Genomic DNA, 27,703 nt, shown 5'->3' on the forward strand with positions numbered 1-27,703 from the left:
TCTGTCCCTACCTCTGTCCATAATGCTATCCCTGTCCCCCGTCTCCGTCCCTACCTCTGTCCATACTGCTATCCCTGTCCCTACCTCTGTCCATACTGCTATCCCTGTCCCTACCTCTGTCCATAATGCTATCCCTGTCCCCCGTCTCTGTCCCTACCTCTGTCCATACTGCTATCCCTGTCCCCCGTCTCCGTCCCTACCTCTGTCCATACTGCTATCCCTGTCCCTACCTCTGTCCATAATGCTATCCCTGTCCCCCGTCTCCGTCCCTACCTCTGTCCATAATGCTATCCCTGTCCCCCGTCTCCGTCCATAATGCTATCCCTGTCCCCCGTCTCCGTCCATAATGCTATCCCTGTCCCCCGTCTCCGTCCATAATGCTATCCCTGTCCCCCGTCTCCGTCCATAATGCTATCCCTGTCCCCCGTCTCCGTCCATAATGCTATCCCTGTCCCCCGTCTCCGTCCATAATGCTATCCCTGTCCCCCGTCTCCGTCCCTACCTCTGTCCATACTGCTATCCCTGTCCCCCGTCTCCGTCCATAATGCTATCCCTGTCCCCCGTCTCCGTCCATAATGCTATCCCTGTCCCCCGTCTCCGTCCATAATGCTATCCCTGTCCCCCGTCTCCGTCCATAATGCTATCCCTGTCCCCCGTCTCCGTCCATAATGCTATCCCTGTCCCCCGTCTCCGTCCATAATGCTATCCCTGTCCCCCGTCTCCGTCCCTACCTCTGTCCATACTGCTATCCCTGTCCCCCGTCTCCGTCCATAATGCTATCCCTGTCCCCCGTCTCCGTCCATAATGCTATCCCTGTCCCCCGTCTCCGTCCATAATGCTATCCCTGTCCCCCGTCTCCGTCCATAATGCTATCCCTGTCCCCCGTCTCCGTCCCTACCTCTGTCCATACTGCTATCCCTGTCCCCCGTCTCCGTCCCTACCTCTGTCCATACTGCTATCCCTGTCCCTACCTCCGTCCATACGGCTATCCCTGTCCCCTGTCTCGGTCCCTACCCCAAGCCCCTGTCCCCTGGCACATAAGGAGAAACGGAGGTCTGTATGAGAGGAGACAGCAGCCGGTCTGAGTGAGTTTAATATAAGGTACGGTGCTTCCTGACTGTGGAGCTGGCGCAGACTGGTGCCCGGGCTGGGCGCTGAGGGGCTGAGCACTGGCGCAGTGGCGGGCGGCAGCAGAACAGAACAGAGCAGGGTGGCGCGGGCACGGTGGTGTTGTGGCATGTATAATAGGATTAGGGGTTACCTGGTGAGGTGCAGTTGGTGCTCAGCTCGGCCCAGCCGCTCCGTCAGGCTCAGAGCCTCCGCCTGCAGTCGGCCCGCGTCCCTCTGGGCCTGGTCCAAACGCTGCCGGCAGACGCTCAGCTCCACACCCAGCTTCTCCACTTCCTGCCCCCAGCGAGAGAGAGACAGAGGGAGTTATATGCAATACATCACCCGCGCCCTTTTTCCCTATAATATTTGCCTGTAAATAATAGAGGCAACACCATGCAACCTCAAATATGCTACGTTCTCCAACCTGAAAAAAGGAATAGTATTCCCATGTTTTCAACATGACAAATGTGGATGAATAATAAATCAATCTCATAAAAGAACAGACATACTGAGACTCAGAGTTGCTTGAGAGGGGCTGCCCATCTTTTACACAAATACCTGAGAAAAGTACATTTTCTAAAACGTTCCTGCATAAAAAGTGACACCAGCACACAGTCAATAAAAATATTGTGGCTTTTTTCACTATCCCTGCCATGCCCGGCCTCCTCACCTGTTCAGTCATCTGGAGCTGCCGTGTTGTCTTGGAGCTGCAGTCTCGGAGCTCCCTCTCTGCCTCCTCTCTCTTCAGCTGAGCCTGGCTGAGGCGGTAACGCAGCTCCCCACACACCTGGACACACAGGAGACAGGACAGGATAAGGGGTCACAGTAGAAATTGACATTGTGTCTGCTTCTAGTTGTGTTCTACAATAGCCCTTTCGTTAGAATCAGAATAAACCTTACCAAATACATTTGCATGTACAGGAATTTGACATATAGTACTAAATGTTGTTGGTCAGTAATAATAAACAGAATTAAGATGAAGTTGACCTAAATAAAGCTCAATGCACAGTCTTCATTCAGAATCAGTAGCTAATGATTGGTTGTAATGACATACCCCTAAATGCACTCAACTGCAAGCCATGACACCCGCCATCTCAGTTTGTTCAGACATTGTTTCGGTAGTTAGAAACAGATATTAGCATTCCTGTAACAATATTTTGTTGAAAAGTAATTTGTAAATTAAGCTAATTGATTGCACCCAAATTGGCCATTATAATTTATAATATTCATATAATATTATCAATTTTGGACCAAAAATGTTATAACAATCAGTAAGAGGTGATGAATCCAAAGAAACTGTCAAAAGCCACCTACAGACCCCCCACACCAACCAGTGTACAGTATCAGTTCTCTAGTTCACCCAAAAGCCACCTACAGACCCCCCACACCAACCAGTGTACAGTATCAGTTCTCTAGTTCACCCAAAAGCCACCTACAGACCCCCCACACCAACCAGTGTACAGTATCAGTTCTCTAGTTCACCCAAAATCCACCTACAGACCCCCCACACCAACCAGTGTACAGTATCAGTTCTCTAGTTCACCCAAAAGCCACCTACAGACCCCCCACACCAACCAGTGTACAGTATCAGTTCTCTAGTTCACCCAAAAGCCACCTACAGACCCCCCACACCAACCAGTGTACAGTATCAGTTCTCTAGTTCACCCAAAAGCCACCTACAGACCCCCCACACCAACCAGTGTACAGTATCAGTTCTCTAGTTCACCCAAAAGCCACCTACAGACCCCCCACACCAACCAGTGTACAGTATCAGTTCTCTAGTTCACCCAAAAGCCACCTACAGACCCCCCACACCAACCAGTGTACAGTATCAGTTATCTAGTTCACCCAAAAGCCACCTACAGACCCCCCACACCAACCAGTGTACAGTATCAGTTCTCTAGTTCACCCAAAAGCCACCTACAGACCCCCCACACCAACCAGTGTACAGTATCAGTTCTCTAGTTCACCCAAAATCCACCTACAGACCCCCCACACCAACCAGTGTACAGTATCAGTTCTCTAGTTCACCCAAAATCCACCTACAGACCCCCCACACCAACCAGTGTACAGTATCAGTTCTCTAGTTCACCCAAAAGCCACCTACAGACCCCCCACACCAACCAGTGTACAGTATCAGTTCTCTAGTTCACCCAAAAGCCACCTATAGACCCTCCACACCAACCAGTGTACAGTATCAGTTCTCTAGTTCACCCAAAAGTCACCTACAGACCCCCCACACCAACCAGTGTACAGTATCAGTTCTCTAGTTCACCCAAAAGTCACCTACAGACCCCCCACACCAACCAGTGTACAGTATCAGTTCTCTAGTTCACCCAAAAGTCACCTACAGACCCCCCACACCAACCAGTGTACAGTATCAGTTCTCTAGTTCACCCAAAAGCCACCTACAGACCCCCCACACCAACCAGTGTACAGTATCAGTTCTCTAGTTCACCCAAAATCCACCTACAGACCCCCCACACCAACCAGTGTACAGTATCAGTTCTCTAGTTCCTTACCCTGTAAGCAGCCTATTGACAAGATGACTGCAGCCCGTGGTTTGGTTTTATAGGCCACTGTTTCATCAATGTATACAAATGACATTTTACTTTATCTGAAACAGAACAGTCTGTCATTTATTTGACTAATGTTTGACACATGGTGCTGTATCAGGATTCAAAGTGAATTGGGAGAAAACTGAAATAATTCCCATTTGTAATCATGACAAATCAAGCTTATAAAGTAGATTTCAGTGGAAATGGACAAAGACATGAAATACCTGGGTCTATTAATACCATGCAATCTGGAGGCATATAAAATAAATGACTCTCCTTTCATAGATAGGATTGAATTTGATGTTCAGAGACAGAAATAGGAAGAGTTCTCTATCTTAGTTAGGGTCAACATAATCAAAATGAATATATTACAGAGGTTGATGTATTTATTCCAGGCCATTTTCAATTCCATCCAACTGTTTAAATAAAATAAATGGTCTGCTCTTCCAACTTTATTTGGAATGGAAAGCCCTTAAGAGTCAAATGGACTGTTCTCTACTTAAACCATAAAGCTAGAGTACCTCATATGAAGATGTATTATTGGGCTGCACAACTGTGCTCACTTAAACAATGGACAGCAAACTATCCTTCTGCATGGAGGTGTGTTGAAGCCTAAAATATAATGATCTTCGATCTTATGATCTAAAATATATATTCACTACTTCAGGTCCAAGGCATGGAAGAAAAAAAATCTGACAATCCAATGATTCTCAATCCCATTCGTGTTTGGGAAAATGAACATAAATTCACGAGGTAGAAATGGGGCTGTTGTGGTGACATATAACCGCCACACTGGCGGTCACGAGTCATGAAGGCAGTCAAATTCCACATGACTGTTTAGTCAGTGTAATTAGGCATCTCCAAGCTCTGATGCTGCTGCTGGTCATTAGTAGCCTACCAAACGTACACTCTTTAGTCCCTCTAATAAATCTGACATCAATGCAAATGTATTTGAAAATCTAATCAAACACTTCATGAGAGCTCATGTTGCTCACCATTTCTATAGGCTATGCAATTGCGGGAGAAAACAGAGTGATGGCTGCTAATAAAAAGCTTTCTGTAGGCTAGACATACAATATTTATTTCTCAACTTTCCTAAAATTAAGCACATTATTCCACTTTACAAGGTGTATAGAGCCTAACTGGCATGTGAGAGCCTAAGAGGCATGTGAGTTTTAAGTTTGGGGAAGGTAATTTTCACCATAAAAATGCACCACTATAATAAAAGCATTACATGCATAATCACATTTGCGGTATCTTTTGATAAGTGTTTTCCGCTACATACTGCCGTGTGCTCACTGCTGCACTTATAATGTGAAGAAATAGACTAATAGTTGAACAACATAAACCTTCTGATCTGTTGCGTCAGCCACATTGCATAAAAAGTTGTTTTGTTGCTAGTGGTTGTATTCATTTGGGATCTATCTTATCCCCACAACTGTCCCAGAATGGAATATTTATTTCTCGCACAGAATAGGTCGACTTTTTTTTTTACTATGGGGGATAGTAGATGGACATAGGCTAGTGCTTTTGCTGTTCGTTAGGCCTACTCATCTTGTTGGCTTACAAAAAGTCAAAATGTGGACAGTTCTTCCAATATCTTCAATACGCAACCCGGAATTGGATAAGGAAGGACGCAGTTGCATCCCCAAAGTGTCTGTCTTCAATTGATGCCTGTGAGAAAGACACAATAAAACATGATGGAGAACCAGCACACTCAGGGAGAAGGGCACACCGCAGCACACTCAGGGAGAAGGGCACACCGCAGCACACTCAGGGAGAAGGGCACACCGCAGCACACTCAGGGAGAAGGGCACACCGCAGCACTCAAGGCTGCAAAAGGCATTTTTAGGGTGCATTACGGCCAAAAAGGGGATGCCGCCCTGAAATTTGAGGCATTATCAAGTGCTTGTCAAATTGTGAATGAGAGACTGTTGGTGTGTGTACAGCCTGCGCAAAAAAACTAAGCAGAGATCATGCCTTTCAAGACATTTTTCAAATCATCATTAGTCTCATCATGTATTAAAAATCAAAACATATAGCCCAACGATTGTAGAACTACTAAAGTTACATTAATAACTCTAAATTAAGCATATAGGAGTACCTATTTCTTTGTTAAATCGCTCAACACAGAAAAGCAGCATGTGCGCACTCCCTCAAATCGTTTGGAGAAAATATTCATATTTCATTCAGCTTTGTTCAATTGTATCCTTCATTCTATAAAATAATGCCACGGAATTATAAGCAAATTTTGTCTGCCAAATTAACTAGTGTCGCCCACAGCCATTTGGCATAGCCACATAAGGACAACTCAGAGTTTGCGATTCTGTTCTTCTGAAATAGACTACATTTTCTTCATATCATGCTTCTTTAGACTTGTCTAAAATAAATAATGGATTTATTGTGAAGGTGTAGGCTATATTACATGGATGAATTAGACTTTTTAAAATGGCTTGTAGGCTATGTGTGGAAGCCAGGAGATGCTAAATGTGTTTATGTTAATTAAACGGTCAATTACCGTGAGGCCGAAAGTTATTTGTTTGACAATAACGACTGACCATTTTCAAGACCGCCACAGCCCTATGTGAAAAGAACCTATATCACCAGACACCCCTATTTGGAATAACCCCACCTTACCTCCAGCGCTTCATGACAACACCTTGTCTTGACTCCAAAGTGGCATTGTGAATTTTGAACATGTGTACTATGATGATCTCTACTGTCATTGAATCAATTACAAGAAAGATTTGGATTATCCAAGGCCCATTTCTTTCATTTCCTAAAACTCAGAAACCTTATTCAATCGCATCAACAGAATAATCATAGAAAAAAATACTGAAAGAAGTTTCTATGCCAAAGAAGTTGATTGCCAAGTTATATAAAAGGTTGATTGAAACACTACCTGATGGTTCAGAACCTATAAAAAAAAAAAGATCCAAAGGAAGAAATTGAGGAGAATCACTGGTCACAGATATGTGAAAATGTTCAAACCTGCTCTTAAAACCTAAGAAAGAGATAAACTACTGCAATTTAAGCTCATTCATAAGACTTACTACACTCCTGCCAAAATGCATGTATTGCACCCAGAAATGTCACATCTCTGTTGGAGAAGCAACAAGCACAAAGGAACCATATTACATATGCTGTGGTCTTATGATAAACTGACACCATTTTGGGATAATGTATGCGCTATCATTTCATTGAGTCCAGGAATGTATATCCTTCCATCTCCATGATTATGTCTGTTGGGAAATGTAAATATTGGTGATGAGAGAAATTTTGCAATATAGGTTTAAATTGCTGCAAAAACATATATAGCCATCAAATGGAAAGTCTCATATTTACCCTCAACAACAACTATCTATCTAGATACATACATCCTGTTAAATTTGGTATATTATAAAGTTAAACAGAAACTAGAAATATTTGACAGAATTTTGAAAAACATACTGTATGTTGATCACCTTAAAATATGTTTTTTTATAGTGGCCATTTTGTTTTTGTGAAGTCCTGTAGAAAAACTTTGTTTTCAAAAAATATATTAGGTTTATGTCCCATCCTACATCCTGATATTACCAGATTCTGACCACTAGATGGTACTGTTCCTGCTATTAGGTGATTCAAAAAAAGAATTACAAATTAAAAAATGACATTGGGTTCCTTACCCTGTAAACAGTCTATGGACCAGGTATGACATAAACCCATGCTTTGATTTTGTTTACCTGGCCACTGTTTCAAATGATAACTTTTTAGCATTTGTACCACAAATCCAATGCAAGTCAATAATACCTATATCAAAATCTATAAGTACAAAATTAATTTTGATCATTGTAACAAGAAGCATGATAATGCTAACATAGGTACCATTGACTTGCATTGGATTTCTGCCACAAATGCTAAAAATGTTGCACATGAAAAAGTGGCCCAACAAAACCAATGCATGGGTTGCTGTCATACCTTGTCAATAGACTGCTTACAGGGTAAGAAAAACAGCGAATTATCCCTTTAACATTGAGCGGAGATTATATTTTTGTATCACCAAATAGCAGGAACAGCACCATCTAGTGGTCAGAATCTTGTAATATCAGGATGTAGGGTGGGATATAAATCAAACAACTTCAATGACAAATTTCTCCGAACAGGGGGAAAAAAAACATCCTCATGTTCACTGGGAACACATGACATAGGAAGAAGAAACAATACTCAGAGACGCAGCTCCATAGTTGACACAGAAAAACTGAAACTATATACTCGTTGTTGACATGGAATGTGTGTGTGTGTGTGTGTGTGTGGGGGAGGGGGGGGGGGGGTTGGAGATGGTGGGTGCTGCCTCTTAGAACTGGAATGGTTAGATCTTGAAGCTTCCAAATAAAATGTTGATATAGACAAGGCTTTGGTGCCACCCAGTGGCTTTAAAATGCATTAAAAAGATGTCACTGAAATCCTTCTCCTCTATGGACTGCAGTAGGGTGTACTGTGTCTAACTGCCAGTTCAACACCTTAGACACTATACCAACAGGCTCAAACCTGGAACCTCTCTAGGTGTTGTACAGTAGTAAGGTGGCTCCAATACCTTGCTGGTGTCCTGCTCCTGTGATGTGAGTTTGCGTAGGGTCTCATCCAGCTGGGTGCTCAGGGAGCCCCTCTCTCTTTCCTCCCTGGCCAGTTGACCCTCCAGCTCTGCTACCCTCTGGGATAGGCTGGCCACCTGGGAGTGGAGACAAAGAAATTGATCAAACTGAAATCCTACTGTGTGGAAGAACGCGCCATACGTTTTGCATGGGTGTAATGTGTAGTTATTCCACTAGATGGTGGCAAGTATGAGAAATATGGCTTTTGTGATCTGTGGTCAATATTCAAATGATATTGTTTTTTGGTCCTTCCCTTCTTCGGAGGACAAAAGTAAGGGTTTTAAATGTATACAGTGCCTTCAGAAAGTATTCAGACCCCTTGACAGTAGTTACATAGAAAATATAGTTTTTTAATGCTTAAATACTGCATCTTCAATATATTTTATGCTTGCTGCTATTGTATTACCTTAATAAAACATGTAATTAGTGACTAGGATAAATAGAGAAAGTTGAACATATCTCAATTTGAGCTTTAATGAAAGTTTCAAAGGCAGAAGGACAGACCGTTTGGGCCAGTGTCTGCTTCTCCTTGAGGGCCTCGTTGCGTACCACCTCTCTGGCCTCAGAGATTTTCTCCTGCTCTGCAGCCATCTCAGTCTCCAGCCTCTCTCTCTGTCTGGCCAGCTCCCTGGCAAATGCCTCGCACTGCACCACCGCCTGTAGGAAGAACAAAACTAGTACACACAGACACGGGCGGGTACACACAAGTGTCAGAGGGAGGAGGATACAGCAAAAAATATATTTCAAGTGTCTCAGAAAAAAATATCTTTCTTATGTTTACCACTTCTATATCTTGAAAACATGTACAACATCATATAAACCTTTCAGATTCACTGTTCTAATAAGGTACTGTACTAGTCTCGAAAAGCCGACCCTAGGCAACAGCAGTGACTAGAGTCTGCTAGATATGCCAGACTCTCTTGGTCAGTCTGATAAGAGAAAAAAGGGCAGACATGCCAGAACGTTGCGATTCTAATCATACACACAGGGTAAAGGGGATACCTAGTCTTCCACATTTAACCCAACCCCTCAAAATCAGAGAGGTGCTGCCTTAAATCAACATCCTCAGCTCGGGGATTCGATCCAGCACGAAAGTGATTTTAGTGAAGGTAGCTCTTGTGAAATGCAGGAATTAAAAATAACCTCTGATCTCTATCTTGCTAGCTACTATTTTGTATTTTATTCAAGCAGATGAGATAGTGCGTAGCCAGTGACATAGTTACTCTATGCAAAACTGATGTTATGTTATGAACAAACGTGTTAAGCCGGAACATTGGAACATTGTGGGAGGCAACCCGGATGTCTAGAGAGACTAATCACGTACAAAAGGGTCCAAGCAAAAACATTAAAACCAGTATAGCGATAACGCTGACGTCATCCATTCTTATGGAAAACTCCAGATGGTGCATGAAGCCGGAAGTATTTGAAGTGGCCATAACTAGCAAAGGATCACGTCAATGTAGTCGTTTTCATCCTGACTAAGAGTCAACCTTAATGTCTATGGCGCCTCCTCGTAGCATGCTGGCCTGTGATTGGTCTGTTTCAGCATGTACTCCTGTGTGACGACAAATGTAGTAGTCAGAATGGATCACTATTTCATTAAATATCTTGATTTGTAGCCACCGTGGGGATCAAACTTGATCATAATAAACACATTTTAGAATCTAAAACGGCCATCAACTATTCTATTTTGTTATAATTTGTCAGGGTAGACCAGGGCTTTTGGCACTAGTACGTTGCTATGCAGGTAGCCGACCAGCAGAGCTTGTGACTTCACGCTCCAAAACACTGGGGGCCTGGGTCCAAGCCATTCAAGTGTGTAGTTGTGCAGCCTGACCAGTAGATGTCACTGCTGCTCAATAATGTTCCGCAAGTGAGTGGTTGTTTGATTCACCCTGGTCTTCTCCAGGTTGGCCTCCTCAGCCATCTCTACAGCCTGTTTGACCTGCTGGTAGGCTGCCCACTCTCTCTGCTGGGCCTCACTCTGACTGGCCCTCAAAGAGCACAGCACACTCATCAGCTCATCACGCTCTCTGTGGGACACACACACACACACACACACAGATAAACACACATGCTCATTTCAATGTGGGCAAATAAAAGCTATGTTCATCAATAATCATTTTGGTGTAAGGAAACAAATGTTCACAGTCACTTGTAGACATGCCATGCCCAAACAAAGCCAGATTTGTCATTTGTGATTGACATGGAGACTGAATTACTGACAACCTTGCTAAAGGGGATGGAAAATTGATTGCTTTGTGTCAGAATATGCCAACTGGATTGATTGAGATGACATCTCAATGTGAACATTCTTCCTTTGACATAGCTCAGAGGCACTGACCAACCAATGAACAAGGGAATAAATAAAGTGTGATCAATGGCAAAGCCTTAGGCATACTGGAAAGGAAGGATGTCCCTTGGTATGGTGTGGGGGGATGAGACCTTGTAGGAACCCAACTACTCTAATCAATACAGGACAAAATATCAGAACAAAAGGAGACAACCGCATGATCACTGACTTGGTGAGTCTCTCAATGGCCTGGATGTGCATGTTGGAGTGCGTCTCTGCCAGCACGGCCTCATTCTGGGCACACTTCAGACAGAGGCCTCCTACGCACTGCTTGGCACTGCCCGCCGCTGCCATTGCTTCCTTATGTCTCAGACGACCTTTGACTTCTTCACACTCCTTCTGACTGCTGGCCAGGTTCTTGCTGAATGGAGGTGATCAAAACAACAGAATATCAGGAAAAACAGGATGCAAAAATAGAGGATGAAAAATTCAACCCTGATTAATCACATATGCAAGATCTCTGTGAATTAATGCTGATCTATATAGTTACACAGTTCACTTACTTCAGTGACCTTACTTGAGATTCCAGTGTCTCTGTCTGGGCTAGATAGAGGGATTTGAGCTGCTCCTGAGGCCAAGTTGATAATGTGATGTTGGAGAGGAGATTAGCTGTCAACATTACTCTCTAGTCACTTAAAAATGTCAAAGCTAGGGTAATAAAAGAATGCATCTACACGTAGAAATGCTGTCAGCTGCTGTACTCAGTACGGAAGGTTAGGTGACCATAGTCATACAAGCCTACCAGTTCTTTCTTCCACTTGTGTTCCTCTGCTTGTTGAAAGACAATATGAGCTGGTATGAAAGCTGTTCTTTGAGGATTGTCTTCTCTGGGTGGCTCGGAATTCACCTAGGAGAGAATACAATGATGAAAATTGGGTCCTTCTGTCGTGTCTGCACTTATCTCCACAATGGAATTTTAACCCAGAACCATCATTGTGAAAACCCATTACCGTGCCATCTAAGAGAGTGTAGTCTTTCAGGGTGTCTTCCACCAGTTTGGACTTGATCTCTCCATGTAGTTTCTCATTCTCTACCACCACCACCCTTATCCTCTGTTTCATCCCCAGAAGCTCCTCCTGCCAACAACATCAACGAGCAGTCACAAACAACAGATACACAGACATACACACAGTTGTGCTTAGGTCAGTAGATTCTGGTAGAATTTTTGCAGGTTACAAATGTCTAGCAAGATGAACATCTACCACTGTAATTCATTCCATGTAATGAATATCCATTGGTGAACCAATTGAATAAGAACTTTAATGAGTCATTGGTAACAAGACTCTGTGGGGTCATCATACAGACAAACCTTGCAGAACTTGACCTCAGCCTCCAGATGCTGGATGTACTCTGACTGGTTGTGGAGAATGGGCACCAGGTCTTTAACAGCAGGCAGGCTAGAGCTCACATCATCTTGACACCTCTTGATAAAATGGATTAAAGAAGGATGGTCTCTGTTAGTCATCAACAAACTTACAATCGGACAACAAAAGCGTTGCATCCAAACAAATTGTGCAAAAAAAACACACTAGTCTGCCACACCACCAGTGTCTGAACTCAATAACTACATAGTCATTTCCAAGAGTTTTTTTTTGGTGATGAATCAATATATTGCCGTAGGATGGAATTGATGAAGTGGAGTTGATCTGAACTAAGTAGGCTGATAAAGGGAAAGGACATCTAGACATCTGTGTTGTGTTAATTGTCTTAAATCTTAACATGGATCCTTATGCACGGTCTTGAGGATAGTACCTTTGGAGAAGATTTTCTCTTTGAAGGAGAAGTGAGTGAAAGTGTCTCTTTTTGCTGCTTTTGCAGGAGTGATCGCAGCTGATTGACTGAAAAACAAAATAACCCATTAGCATACGTAGCAGTGCAAATTTACAGGTAAAACTGATTGCAAAAATAATCCATGGGGACGATAATGAAGTGTGCATGTTATTTTGGGAAATCAGTGCTGATGCACGGTCTTGAGGATAGTACCAAGGCAGCAGCTACTCTTAGGGTTCAAACAGAAATAAAACATTACATCATGCACATCTGTGTTGCTTCATTATTACATAACAAGTGTACATTGCTAAATGTTTTCATTACAATTTTACATGACTAAGAATAATGTATGTGTGTGTGTTGCAGGGAATTAAAGGTTAACTTATACAAAACTCTGACCTGTTCTCGATTTGGAGAAAAGGGCATCATATACAGTGCATTCAGAAAGTATTCAGACCCCTTGACTTTTTTCACATTTTGTTACATTACAGCCTTATTCTAAAATTGATTAAATATATATATTTTTCTAATAAATCTACACACACACACAATAACCCATAATGACAAAGAGAAAATACATTAAGACATTTTTGCAAATGTATAAAAACATACCTTAATTATTTACATAAGTATTCAGACCCTTTGCTATGAGACTCAAAAATGAAATCAGGTGCATCCTGTTTCCATTGATCATCCTTGAGATGTTTCTACAACTTTATTGGAGTCCACCTGTGGTAAATTCAATTGGTTGGACATGATTTGGAAAATAACATGTTTACAGTTTACAGTGCATGTCAGAGCAAAAACCAAGCAATGAGGTCGAAGGAATTGGCCGTGGAGCTCCAAGGTAGGATTGTGTTGAGGCACAGATCTGGAGACGGGTACCAAAACATTGCTGCAGCATTGCAGGTCCCCAAGAACACAATGGCCTCCATCATTCTTAAATGGAAGAAATTTAGAACCACCAAGACTCTTCCTAGAACTGGCCGACAGGCCAAACTTAGCAATAGGGGGAGAAAAGCCTTGGTCAGGGTGGTGACGAAGAACCTGATGGTCACTGACAGAGCTCCAAATGTGTTCTTTGGAGATGGGAGAACCTTCCAGAAGGACAACCATCTCTGCAGTTCTCCACCAATCAGGACTTTATGGTAGAGTGGCCAGACGGAAGACACTCGGTAAAAGGCACATGACAGCCCGCTTGGCACCTAAAGGACTCTCAGACCATGAGAAACAAGATTCTTTGGTCTGATGAAACCAAGATTGAACTCTTTGGCCTGAATGCCTAGCATCTCATAACCTGGCGGCATCCGTACGGTGAAGCATGGTGGTGGAAGCATCATGCTGTGGGGATGTTTTTCAGCGGCAGGAAGACTAGTCAGGATCGAGGGAAAGATCAACGGAGCAAAGTACAGAGATCCTTGATGAAAACCTGCTCCAGGGCGCTCAGGACCTCAGACTGGGGTGAAGGTCCATCTTCAAACAGGACAATGACCCTAAGCAGACAGCCAAGACAACACAGGAGTGGCTTCGGGATGAGTCTCTGAATGTACTTGAGTGGCCCAGCCAGAGCCCAGACTTGTACCTGATTGAACATCTCTGGAGAGACCTGAAAATAGATCTGCAGTGACGCTCCCCATCCAACCTGACTGAGCTTGAGAGGATCTGCAGAGAAGAATGTGACAAACTCCCCAAATACAGGTGTGCCAAGCGTGTAGCATCATACCCAAGAAGACTTCATGCCGTAATTGCTGCCAAAAGGTGCTTCAACAAAGTACTGACTAAAGGGCCTGAATACTTATGTAAATGTAAGGTTTTTTTATTATTATAAATTTGCACAAATTTCCAAATACCTGTTTTTACTATGTCATTAAGGGGTATTGAATGTAGATTGAGGGGGAAAAAACAATTGAATCCATTTTAGAATAAAGTTGTAATGTAACAAAATGTGGAAAGTCAAAGGGTCTGTCAGTGTACATTTGCAAGTAGCGCTACATAAACCAGAGAACTCAGAGAGATATTAAAACCATGTTTTGTATTGAGTGAGAAATGCCTCTTGCAAGTTGTTTTGAAGTTGTTTTGGTCGTACTGTGTGTCACGCTGTCATCTACTTCACGCGACAGCATAGAAATGACTATTCCTGCAAATATGCTGGGAAACGCTAGATGTGTGGCAGCTAACATGGTGAGGAACCTCCTTGCGCAGTACAAGACATTGATTTAATATCTTTCTGAGTTCTCTTTTTTTTTGTGGGGGGGGGGGGGGCAACAGCAAACGGACACGGACATTTATAAGAAACCCTTTTCCCCAAATCGAGAACGAAGACGGTATCACCAAGAGCAGGTTAGTTTCAACATCTATGGCTGTGTTTTATATAAACTAATCTGTAACGCCCAGTAATGGAAACATTGTTATCACACAACTGGCGTACAATTTATAGCTACTCCAACTCCAGTCCTGGACAGCAGCTAGTGGGGAGCAGGTTTCTGCTACAGCCCGTCTCTTATACGCCAAAGTATTCAACTAACCATAGTCCTGAGACTGGAGTATGAAAGTCCTCAATCTGGACTATAATTAGTCAAAATCAGGTGTGTTACTGCAGGGCTGGAATGAAAGCCTTCACACCCAGTAGCTTTCCAGGACTGGATTTGGAAAACCCTGGTCTATGGGACCCAAGTGATGACATTGATCACAGGCTCAAGTACCAGCTTCACTCTGTTGCCTTTGGTTCCATGAGTCCTCTCCAGTCGTGCTGTCTGTGTCTCCAGCCCTGCCTGGTTCCATGCCCTCTGCATCTGAGCTGGGCTCTTCCAATGCACTGCTGAGCTGCTGGATGCTGCGGTTTGCTCTCTCTAGGGGTCAAATCATCATGTTGAAAGGTGTACTGTGTAACAGATATGACTGTATTTGTAAGGCTGAATAACAAACTAATGACAACGTATCTCTCTTTTGAGAAGAGACAGACTAGAGTAAACGTGGGGATGTTGTCTTGATTATTTAGCCAGGTCTTGTCCGGAACACTTGAAGTAGGTATATGACTAATGTTAACTACAAAATAGAACAAAATACCAGCTAGCTAGCTAGTTATTGTGCATAATTGTCTGGCTAAACTCAACCCTTATCTTAAGCTAGCTAACTAGCCTAATGTCGTTACCTCGGAGTTTCTTTTGATATGCTCCCAACTCTTCTTCCGCCTCATCAGAATCCAACAGTGGCTTCATGGATAACTTGTGAACGTATGTGTGTGTGTTCTTGATGTAGCTAGCTAGCTTCACATTTAAAAAAATATCACACCAAAAACGTTGTTATCATGTACATAACAAAAGAGACCACAGAGATGTATATGTAGCTATGCCTAGTTTCACCTCAGATGGCAACCGTTGAAATGAGCAGCTTTACAAATACTTCCGTAAACCAAGCAATTAGCCTTGGAACTTGTCGTTTCATTCTGGACGCGATGTCCAACTTTTGAATTGCACAGTTGAAAATAAAAACTGTAGCCACAAGATCGCGTTGGTAGGCCTATCAGATTGGTATGATCGCGAGATCAGCCTCCGTAATCACCTAAAGTTGCTTTTATTCGGCCAAAACAATGCACACTAATACATGTTAAGCGAATTTATTTGCAGAATTTCACAAAATTGTAGTACATATTTGGTTTTAATCGTTGCATTTATTTTATCCCATCCCCATTCGACCGCACATGTGCCAATCAATCTGGAAGAACACGCCCACTGGGTCGAGCTGGAACTGCAGACGCTGGCGTGGAGGATGTAGGCAACTCTCCGCTATTTGTAGTGGAATAGCGTTATTGCAGCGCAACTGAGGGAAGACCAAAGCGCATAAGGACAGGGCTGGGCACCGACATCAGCGTACAGTTCCATTGGATATAGCAAGCCTCCATAACAGCCAGCCGAAAAGAGCAGCAAATAAAGGGTAAGTGAGAAATGCATGATAATAAAACGTTTTCCACAGCTGTGTGATTGTCTTGGGGAGAATGTTTTTATTGCAACCAAATCTTCCAAGTAAACCAACTGTACAAATGAATACATAAATGCAGTTTCTGTTTTTACTTTCTGTCAATGTAACTAGAAGATTTGGAACCATGATAAAATAGGTTACAACGTTTTAATTCCAGGGCATATTGGTAAATTATGAAATAATAGATGAAAGTAAGGCCTAAATTATAAATCTCATAATTCACAATGGGCCTATTCAGAATGATTACCATAGCCCATAAAGTCTGATGTCTTATTGGTTAACGATATATAGAGTGAGAGAAAGAGTAGTGAGACTGGCTTGGCTAGTGGCAGTGTATTGTAATGCTGCATGCATGACTACTTCTCCAGCCTTTGTGGGCTTGCTACATTGTTGCAAATATTCCTTGCCATGTAATCGGCTACTGTGTATCCGAGAAGCAATAAAGATAACGCTGTACTGTAGCTACAGTAGCGTTTGATTATTTGCTACATTTTCTTTAGTTGATACAATTTTGATAGTCTAATGCTCGCCTTTAGCTTTAGCCAACCAGGCTATGCTCAGGCTAGGCAGCGCTGGACCGGTCAGGATGTCCAGTTGTTCCCAGTTAATCAGTGGTGGCTACGGGCTTTCATCCGATTAGTTCCTCTATTTGTAATGTTTGGAGGGTTTTTTATGCAAAAAGCTATGCCTTTCGTTTAGGTTTAGCTGTTTTTTCTTTCCCGAAGATGTACCCCTTACCCGAAGATGGGGGGCTTTGTTGTGAAGCCAGACAGCTGGCCTGGTTTGCATCCGCTCTCTTTGTGTAATGTGCAGATTTTTTCACAACACAAGACTTTAATTTTAAAAAGTGCTGCCAGTACATCTGAATAATTTGATATGTTTGGTTTAATTGGGAATGCAGAGGCCTCTCAGTAGGGAGGTAATTAATGCTCGAATCTCTCAAGATGTCACCTAATGTCAAACTCCCATTCATTAATTAGAGCGGTGTTTTGCTTAGAGCTCTCTTTTTTTTATCAGAAAAGCTCGATATTCTGCTTTTTCCTTATGCTCATTAAAAGTTATAAACGAATGTGAATCCGGCATGCGGTGGTCAGTGCAATCATAAGTCTTTATTAAATATTTATAGTCAGGCAATTTTGCTTATAATAGCTAGAACATTAAACCTATGTATGTACATTAAACAGCCTTTTGTCTGTGTGAAAACAGACTGGTGTTCTTTGAGAGCGGGCCAGTGTACTACATTGACCGTTTTCTTTTGGATAGTTGTCTCCTCCTCCTGCAGGAATTCAAGTTTTGGACCTGTGCCACTGATAATGATAGCCAGCACTCCTCCAACTGTAACCGCTGGCTGTAGGCAGCTGCTTATTGGGAAGTATGTCACAGTCATTGTATGACTGGACAGGCAGCACACAGAACTAGCCTACGCCTAAGTACTGACACATTTTATGATGCTGTAGTTAGAATACTTCAAATATAGTTCTGCATCAATTATACAGTATACTGTACCTTATTATCAAGGTCATAATGTCACTCATTAAACTTATTTTTTTTGTCTAGTCTCAATGACCTCCTGGTACCAACAAGGTTTATGGAGGCAGGGTGTTTCCTTTGAATAATAACTTTTTTGTTTGTTTGAGGACTTTGTTGTCCTGCCCTGCCATTGTATCCCAACAGCCACTGGGAAGCTTGGGAATAATGTTCACTTTACAATGGCATTTTGTATATTGTTCAACATGAGACCCTGCCTCCTTCACTCTAATACAGAGACTGCCATGAGGCCAGTTCCCTTTCCAGTGTTGTTATAAAACTGTTATTATACACACATATAGAACTGAAGCTTCTACCAGGCCTGTTTTACTAGAGGTTTATGGTTTAATGGCCTGAAAGAATAATGGACTCTTTTGTTTTCAAGGAGAGTGATCATTTTTGGCATACCATAGGTAGACAACTTTTCATCTATTTCATCAGCCAGTCCCATGTTATAAAATAACATTTGTGTGTCAACTTTTTCAAAATGTAGAATATGTGTCTCAAACAACATTTAATCTTCTTCACATCTGTTTTGGGGTGTGACCAGTAGTTTATATTTGTTCAATTGACTCCTATTATCTTTTCCAATATGGATGATATTTTTCCAAGGACCAGTTTCTGTTTCTGTGTGAGAGACATGGCTATTTTTATCGTGATGTGAAAATAGGAAGGTTATCTCTGGATAATATTAGCGGTGGTGTCATAGTCAACATGGCATAGCTAGTGCTAATGTCACTATTAAGGCCAGAGGTAGAGCCAATGTTTCAGCCTCACAGGCTATGGTCAGTGTATTTACTAAACCAGACATTTGCTTTACTTGCTCTATAATCTGTATGTTTTCTATAATCTGCTTTTCTAAAATAAAACGTACATTTATTTATGTGTCTGGAGAAATTTTGCCTCCTTTCCCTGCTACTGCCCTGAATGGAACAAATCCTAACTGGTGCATGACTGTAACCAATGCATTCAGTGTCCCGTCTCATCTACATATTGATAAAATAAATTCTTGATGTCCAAATGTATCCTTGCCTGGCACAAGCCAGTAGGGTCACCATTAGTGCAGGGTCCCCATATCCATAGAGAATGTTATGGTTAAATCCAGCATGACAATGTTGCATGTGTGCTACATCACCTGTGACCTATATCAATATATCTTAAAATAATAATTGTAATAATAACAATTCTAATATAATATATAGCTTATTATAAACTGGATGGTTCGAGCCCTGAATGCTGATTGGACGACAGCCGTGGTATATCATACCACGGGTATGACAAAACATTTATTTTTACTTCTCTAATTACGTTGGTAACCAGTTTATAAGTCAATAAGGCACCTCGGGGGTTTGTGGTATATAGCCAATATACCACGGCTAAGGGCTGTATCCAGGCTAAGGGCTGTATCCTAAGAACAGCCCTTAGCTGTGGTATATTGGCCATATACCACACCCCCTTGTGCCTTATTGCTTAAATATATAGCTTGATGTATGTATGTTATGTTAAACAGTTGAATTAGGGATTTCTATGAAAATCTATCAATGACATTGTAAAAGGACAATGGGCATGTATTGTTTGATGTTGAATGAATGTAAATGGTTTCCCATTTACTTGAATATATGTTTTTATGGCAATTTGTAATGTAAACAATTAAGCCATGCTGTACCTAAAACATGTACTGTAAGATATTTTAGTATCAGTAGTACTACTGGCATCAGCTACAGTCTATACAGTGAAGCCCATCTGAGTAAAAAAATATGGCCAGCATTGGGTGGCAAGTAACCTAGTGGTTGAGAGCGTTGGGCCAGTAACCAAAAGGTTGCTGGTGTAAATCCTTGAGCCGACTAGGTGAAAAATCTGTCGGTGCCTTTGAGCAAGACACTTAACCCTAGTTGCTCTGGATAAATGTGTCTGCTAAATGTACATGTATTTACATATGTAGGTCCTATAGATCCTTATGTGCAGTACTTCTTAACTTTGGCTTTACATACTGATCACAATCAGACTTGATGTGGGATTTTTGCAGGGTTTTGTTTTTCAAACCACCTGCTCATGTGGTAAATGTGCTGACTATGTTTCCGGACCATATGGTATTTTTGCAGCACCTCCAAAAATATTTGACCCCTTTTTCTCCCCAATTGGTAGTTACAGTCTTGTCCCATCGCTGCAACTCCCGTACGGACTCAGAAGAGGCGAAGGTCGGGAGCCATGCGTCCTCCAAAACACGACCCTGCCAAGCTACACTGCTCGCTTAACCAGGAAGTCAGCCGCACCAATGTGTCGGAGGAAACACAGTACAACTGGCCAGCGTGCATGTGCCCGGCACCTGCCACAAGGAGTTGCTCGAGTGTGATGGGACAAGGACTTCCCTGGCGGCCAGACCCTCCCCTAACCCAGATGACGCTGGGCCAATGGGTCTCCCAGTCTCGGCCGGCTGTGACACAGCCTGGGATCAAACCCAGGTCTGTAGTGACACCTCTAGCACTGCGATGTAGTGCCTTAGACCGCTGCGCCACTCAGGAGGCCCCTCTATGCATTTTTAACACACCAATTTACCAAGCCTCAGAGATAACTTGCCCCAGTTGTGCCAAATTAAGGAAAGCCATTCATCATTTACAACAAAATACAGTATGCTGATATTTTTGTTGTATAGTTTCTGCTATCAGTACTTATTATTGGATATGTGCAGCCAAGGTAATAGAACAATGTCTGAATGGCAAATGCACTTGTCCCCTTGAATGTTCTTGGTCTGTCAGACTGACAAGGGCAGAGAACAATGCTCGTCACTTAACCTTCACCCAGAATGGCCTCATGTTCACATTAGGAATAGGAACTGCTAGTAAGAGCTAACTATTGAGTCGTTACAATAACCATGACCTAATTCACACTGTGGGTGATTAAACTAGAGAGCAGTAGTTAAATCACTATTTTAGATTAGATTAACGTTGTATGTTTTAAGCCTAGTAAGAAAGAGAGTTTCCCAGACTGCTACCCAGACTGAGGCACACGACTACATGTATAGAGGCTTTCCATCAACATAATCTGTCTGCTCTGTTGGTTTCAAGCATCCCTCAGTGGAGTTTACCATGTCAAACAAGGTTCTTCACTAAAACTATGACAAACCTTGACACAAGAGACCCCAACTACGACCTATTCAAGAGTTTAAAGGGTCTTCTAACCTCCACTTACAATATAATGTTTTGTAGGGCTATGGGCTCTTTGAGTTTATTTAGTCAGAGTTGGTCTGTAGCCATTCTCCCTATATGTTTTTCTGTCCCCATAGCACCCAGCAATATGATTCAATAACAGAGGGAGACTGTTAGCTATTGTTAAACTTTGCAGTCAGCCCAGATAACCATCTCACCTAGACAACCATCTCCCCTAGACAACCATCTCAGTGCTGAGTCCTTGAAGATAATTATTTTGATCACCAAATTATTCTGTCGCCAAATAATTATTATCAAATGAATGAATATAGATAACAATGTTATTATAGATCCATAGACCAACTGATATCATATAAGGATATGCAGATTACTAAATTATGTCAATACAAATACTAGCCTATTCTAGTTGAGCAATTAGCATAGTGGCGCATTGTGGTTAGGTAAATGAGTGACACATCAATATCTTTTTCATTGATGTGCACAGGAAAAGTAGGCCATTCTGGTACAAACGTCAAAGTAAATTGTCTTCATACAGATTTGACAGTCAGCATGAAACTGCAACACTCCCCTGGGAATAAGTCATTGAACCCTCAATGTATGCCCAGCACTTAAGTTTGAAGTTTTCCTATTGCATAGTCAAATTTCCCACCAACTGACCAAATAGTGTCTGCGATAGCTGTTAAAATTGTGATCAGGTCTAATACTAGCAAGGGATGTTGTCTGAGGCCATGACGCCTTTAAGCCTTCCCTGACGAAAGCCTATTTCTGGAGGAATGGATATACAAAATCAATCGATTGTGTGGTTATATCAAATGTTGCCTCCTAGTGATGAGTAACTACTCCCGTACCAAAAACGTAAGATATTTAGATGGGAGCGCTATGCAGCCTAGCTGCAAGTCATTTAAAGAAATGATCCTTGTGTCTGACCGCTCCTTTTGTGTAGGGTTAGATGTATACCTCTATGTCTGCTGGGCCTGGTCCAATCTGTCTGGCTGTAAATAATAGTGCAGTCATCTGGGACCAGAATACTACTGTCTTATCCTGGGTGATACAGACCTTTTTGTTCATTATTGCCCTGGGCTGTTGTCTTGCCTCCCTATGCTTTCTGACTGTCTGGGTGCAGCCATGTATCAAAGTAATGGGCTCTCATTAGCTTTGGGCCATTGCCTGCTGAAGCAAAGAAGAAGATCAGACAAGCGTACTGTAATATGCCATTTACTTTATGAGGTTTTACAGCAAACAATCTAGTTCATTTAGTGCAAGTTGACAGTAGGCCACATTTTACATCACAGCCCAACCCTTTGCTGAAACACTTGCCTCTACATCTTGAAAATAATGTGGGAGTGCTTGCACAGATTGCCTATGTGTAGGTGCATTTGTGCAGCTGTGTGTTTGGTTGCAGTTTTGGTTGCAGTTTGCTGTGATAGGTGGGCTGAATCAGTAGCTCTGGCCTATGTTGGGATAAGGAGGCAGAGGGATGGGCACTTACACAGCTGTTGCATCATCTGGTCATGGCGCTACGTGGAGGATCCATGGTCACAGGAGGGAAACACATTAGAGACAGCCGGAAGGGAACGCCCCGTTCATCTCTGTCACTTCCTTACAGAGGGAGCCTGGGATCTGATTGGCTTAGAGAGGAGGGAAGGATTTTGAATGGCTGGAATTAGAGCACCATATTAGTCATACTATTCGGTATGTTGTATTTAGACTAAGTAATGCTAAAGCTTAGAAGGGATTAGTCAAAGAGCTGATTATGCTAGATTCGCTTTAGCTTTCTCTCTAATTATTATTTTTCTCCTTTAACAGCTAATCATACACATTGTGAAATCTCATGAGAGTAACTGGCTCAGTGGAAAAGAGGCTTGTGTTGCCTTCACGTTCTGACCTTTATTTCCTTTGTTTTGTCTTTATTTAGTATGGTCAGGGCGTGAGTTGGGGTGGGCAGTCTATGTTTGTTTTTCTATGTTTGGTTTCTGTTTCGGCCTCGGTTAGTTGTCTCTGATTGAGAATCATACTTAGGTAGCCTGGGTTTCACTGTTGGGTTGTGGGTGTTTGTTTCCGTGTGAGTGTTTGTCGCCACACGGTACTGTTTCGGTTTCGTTCCTGTTCACATTTATTGTTTTGTATTTCATAGTGTTCAGTTTATTTATTAAAGTAATCATCATGAACACTTACCACGCTGCATCTTGGTCCGATCCTTACTCCTCTTCAGACGAAGAGGAGATCTGCCGTTACCTACTGTTACTGTATGAGAATCTGTTTAAAACACAAAGCAGTTTTTCAAATCACACACGCAGTGTAACAATCTAACTTCCTGTCCAAGTGAATTCAAAGATGAGTGCAGGCCATCTTCAGGAAGCATTGAGCTAACTTCCTGCTTTGCATGCCTTCACCTCCTCACAAAGCATGCACAGTCAGCTAAGAACAATCCAGCTCTTTGACCTAGTGGGGGTGGGGTAAAGGGTCTCTGCCCAGCCAAAACCATGATGTCATCCCTTAACCCACAACAAGGATGTTAGAGGATGTTAGGGGGTAGAGATGAGGATTTTGCAATAACTCATCTGTTTTGAAATGGCATGAAATTGTTTACCAATCCACAGTCCTCACAGGACATTACAAACAAGACAAACATATTGTACAGTATCAGTGCCATACGTTCTGCACTGTAGAGGAGTACTCTGCCAGAGATCCACCTGGCTTGCAGGCCTGCCTCATGACTCAACCTTCGAAACATTCTCCCCCTCAGATCCAACCACTTGAAGCCAATAACAAATTAACATTGGCATGCATGCGGTGGGTTGTGGGTTGTAGGTTAGTCGTTTAGCAGGGATTGAGTCCTGTCAGAGCTACATGTGTGCTGCAGGAGAGATACAGACAGACAGACCTAACCCAGTATATTCCCCAGCTGGGAATATGAAGACTGTGAGGACTCTTTTATGTGGGATTCATTGAAGGCTTTTTCTTTACACTGGTTGGCCTGTACTGAGACTCCTGGCTGTGCTGTGCCACGTTACGTTCTCCATATCCCTGGATTCTGCAGTGGTTTCTCCTGGACTAATAACTCCACTGTGGCTAGGCCTCTGATTCCTCTGACATCCTGCTACAGTCGTTCTATTCATGTACAGAAAATGCTCTTCCTTCATTCTTAATCGCAATTATTTTGTGATTTGAATCTTCTTTTTACCAAATAACTTTGAACATTGAAACATACTCTAACAAGGATATACCTTTTATATGGTTTCAAGTTTCATGTTTTATTTTTCGTATGTACAGGATACACATGCTTACTTGGGCTGTTATGCAATAGATTTGGGGGGAAATTTCAGAAATTAATTCAAATGTTGTGAAATGGGAGACAACTGGCAAGCAGATGTGTGCACACAAATGTTCTTCTTGATCCAAAGCAATGTGAAGGCCTCTTAATACAGAACAAAATGTTGAACGACAGGTAATGTTACAATAAACAACTTTCTTGTGCAGGATGTGCACCTAATAAGCTCTATGCCTTTGGTACAGAAATTCAAAACCCATCCCAGATAAAACCTAGAACACTATTTCATTCTGTCCATTCTGTGGAATAATCAGTGTGTCCAGGGGTTTGTCTGTGAAACATGATCAAATATTAATGCCACTCTTTCATGAACACACCACCAAATAACAATACAATTTCAGAGGTCATGGGAGAGGCGTCATATACACTAGTGTCTGTGAGAGGCAGGGGGGAGGGAGAATAGTTTACAGCAGGGGTCCTCAACTGGCGACCCGTGGAAGATTTTATTTGGCCCGCCAAGTTTTCTTTAAAAAATTATATTGTTAGACATAAAACTCTAAAAACACCAGCTATTACGCTCCAAGTGATTTTCATTTTGGAAATATGTTCCAAAGTATTACCACTCATAATAGAGAGACATACACTCAGTGGACAGTTTATTAGGTATGCCCATCTAGGACCGGGTCGGACCCCCCTTTGCCTCCAGAACAGCCTGAATTATTCTGGGCATAGAAACATTGCTCAATTGGTATCAAGGGACCTTACGTGTGTCAGGAAAACATTCCTCACTCCATTAAACCACCGCCACCAGCCTGTACCGTTGTCACCAGGCAGGATGGGGCCATGGACTCATGCTGCTTACGCCAGATCCTGACTCTGCCATCAACATGACACAACAGGAACCGGGATTTGTTGGTCCAGGCAATGTTTTTCCACTCCTCAATTGTCCAGTGTTGGTGACCGCCTGCCCAATGGAGCTGCTTCTTCTTGTTTTTATCTGACAGGAGTGGAACCCGCTTTGGTCGTCTGCTTCAATAATAGCCCATCCGTGACAAGCACTGACGATTTGTGCGTCCCGAGATGCCATTCTGCACACCACTTTTGTATTGCGCCGTTATTTGCCTATTTGTGGCCCACCTGTTAGCTTGCACAATTCTTGCCATTCTCCTTCGACCTCTCATCAATGAGCTGTTTTTTGTTTATCGTTATTTGTTTATTGTCGCACCATTCTCGTAAACCCTAGACCCTGTCATGCGGGAAAGCCCAGAAGGCCGCCTGTTTCTGAGAAACTGGAACCGGCGCGCTTGGCACCGACGATCATACCACGCTCAAAGTCGCTTAGGTCACTCATTTTGCCCATTCTACCGTTCAATCGATCAGTAACTGAATGCCTTGCTGCCTGTCTGTCTGATTAACATAGCAAGCCACGGCTACGTGACTCACTGTATGTAGGCGCAAGCAATTTCCGTTAACGGGCTGGTGTACCTATTAAACTGGTCACTGAGTGTATGTGATCGTATACAAATGTAGCCAAGGTTTTAAATTATTATGTTTTGGTAAAATACTATATTTGTTTGGCCTTCTTGCGGTCAATGAATTGGCAAATGACTTCTAATTATGTTCTAGCCCAATGACCATCTTCTCAATAAAACATGGTCCTGTGGCTGAATCTAGCTGATGGTCCCTGGTTTACAGGCTAATCTGTACGCGGACATAATATAATCTGCTCTCATGTTCTGCAGACACTCTGACGTGGGAGAGGCACTCATAACTCAGACACAATATGTTCTCATAATTATACACCATTAATGTGTGTACAGGGGACTGAGGGATTGTGAGGGAGAAAGATCTACCAGTTTTAGCACCCGAGAACACAATACAATATTTGGCAGAGCAGGAGAACAGTGTCTCTTCTCCAAGTCCTTTTTTGTGTATGGCAACAAGCCATGTGTATCCAAAACATGAAGTGTGAAGAGAGACTGTCACGTTGTCACAGCCACTTGGCTCTTGTTTCAATGCCTTTGTTTATATGCATGCGTGCATGAAAAAAATCATTTTGGTCTTGCTGCTCTCATTGTATTAGTCCTTCGTGCAGCACTGCCTCATTGCCTACCACAAGAAATGTGGTAAAGTTTGACTTGAGGATTGTTGAGGATTGTTGAATAGGCATTTATTAAGTATACTTACTTAAAAGATCAGAGAAATAACAGTTTAGCTCCTTAATCTGTGTTTAATCTATCGTCTGACGTTACTTAAAGGCTGCAAAATGGCACTGAGCTCTTCCAGTTTCTGATGTCAGCATGCAACACTCTGTAGCCTCACATTTCTATTTAAACAAGCAGTTAAATGCAGCGTATTGGAGTACGGAACTAACAGCGGTATGTAGGATACTTTTTCCATAGCCATGGTAAATTGAATGTGATTCACAGTGTTGTGACTTTTGTGACACTTTCAAGAGGTTATGGAGGAGCAGGCCTGTACGTCAGACAGTTATGCAGCTTGATTATTTTCTCCAGCTCTGAGCAGTTGGAACTTGGAACTGCTCTGTCTGACCTCCTTTTTAGCCCAACAGAAGAAGAAGAAAAATATATATTTTAGGGTGGGTTGCTCATGCTCAGCCAAGATTCTTACATCACTTCCTGTAGCATCTGGCAATGATCAGGGCCAGCCAGGGCAGACACAGCTAGGGAGAATGTAGCTTTCCCAGACTGTGCAAGCGCCCGTTAACACACAGCTACTCCAAACCAGACAGCTACTCCAGATGCAAGAACATTTTCAAGAATAGCTGTTTTGTAAATACATTTTACTTCTTCTTTGTTAGTTCTTTCCTCAATCACTCTTTTTCCACCCCTCTGTCACCCTTTCTCTTCCTCATCCACCTTTTCTTTCCTTCTCTCCCTCTCAGGATGACGTAGGGTTGGAGGTGGGAGTGAGTAGCATCGAGCCGTAGCAGAGCAGAGATGAGTCTCACATCATGGTTCCTGGTGAGCAGCGGGGGCACTCGCCACCGTCTGCCCCGGGAGATGATCTTTGTCGGCCGAGACGACTGCGAGCTCATGCTGCAGGTGAGCACAGCTCCAACTGCTAGAACATAAACGTGATTCAACACAACACAAGCCAAGTCACTGTACTCACACTGTTAGACATAGAGCATACCTGAATTAATGACTACTTGGGATTCACAGACTGTTTGCCGAAAGTATCATAGTCTTTTATTATTTTTCTCCGTTATATGCTAGCTCCCAGGAGTGATCTGGCCATTTTGATAAACGTTGATACGTTGGGCGGGGGCTGTATCTAAGGAAACACCATGCAACATAATCAGACAATGGCAATAT

At 42.6% G+C, this 27,703-nt stretch overlaps 2 protein-coding genes across 3 annotated transcripts in view; one reads left to right on the plus strand and one right to left on the minus strand.

Annotated features, from left to right (window-relative positions):
• sdccag8 (SHH signaling and ciliogenesis regulator sdccag8) overlaps positions 1–16,127 on the minus strand; it is a 57,269-nt gene extending 41,142 nt beyond the window's left edge. Inside the window, exons 1-13 of the mRNA XM_021576365.3 lie at positions 15,574–16,127; positions 15,125–15,271; positions 12,405–12,490; positions 11,962–12,075; positions 11,603–11,728; positions 11,395–11,499; positions 11,156–11,220; positions 10,822–11,013; positions 10,194–10,332; positions 8,804–8,956; positions 8,242–8,376; positions 1,781–1,897; positions 1,262–1,404 (exon numbers count right to left, since the gene is read on the minus strand). Of these exons, the coding sequence (XP_021432040.2) occupies positions 1,262–1,404; positions 1,781–1,897; positions 8,242–8,376; positions 8,804–8,956; positions 10,194–10,332; positions 10,822–11,013; positions 11,156–11,220; positions 11,395–11,499; positions 11,603–11,728; positions 11,962–12,075; positions 12,405–12,490; positions 15,125–15,271; positions 15,574–15,640 (1,589 nt within the window). The 5' untranslated portion in view covers positions 15,641–16,127. The remainder of the gene's footprint in view (positions 1–1,261; positions 1,405–1,780; positions 1,898–8,241; positions 8,377–8,803; positions 8,957–10,193; positions 10,333–10,821; positions 11,014–11,155; positions 11,221–11,394; positions 11,500–11,602; positions 11,729–11,961; positions 12,076–12,404; positions 12,491–15,124; positions 15,272–15,573) is intronic.
• Positions 14,736–27,703, plus strand: part of cep170aa (centrosomal protein 170Aa) — a 67,714-nt gene continuing 54,746 nt past the window's right edge. Inside the window, exons 1-3 of one of the 2 annotated variants that reach the window (XM_021576350.3) lie at positions 14,736–14,762; positions 16,144–16,355; positions 27,271–27,430. In XM_021576350.3, coding sequence (XP_021432025.3) covers positions 27,326–27,430 — 105 coding nt within the window. In that variant the 5' untranslated portion in view covers positions 14,736–14,762; positions 16,144–16,355; positions 27,271–27,325. Of the gene's footprint in view, positions 14,763–16,143; positions 16,356–27,270; positions 27,431–27,703 lie in introns of those variants that run through there. The other variant, XM_090212918.1, reaches the window with a different exon arrangement.

The sequence above is a fragment of the Oncorhynchus mykiss genome, chromosome 20, assembly GCF_057628025.1.
Source record: "Oncorhynchus mykiss isolate SJ-2025 chromosome 20, ASM5762802v1, whole genome shotgun sequence".
Lineage (NCBI taxonomy): Eukaryota > Metazoa > Chordata > Actinopteri > Salmoniformes > Salmonidae > Oncorhynchus > Oncorhynchus mykiss.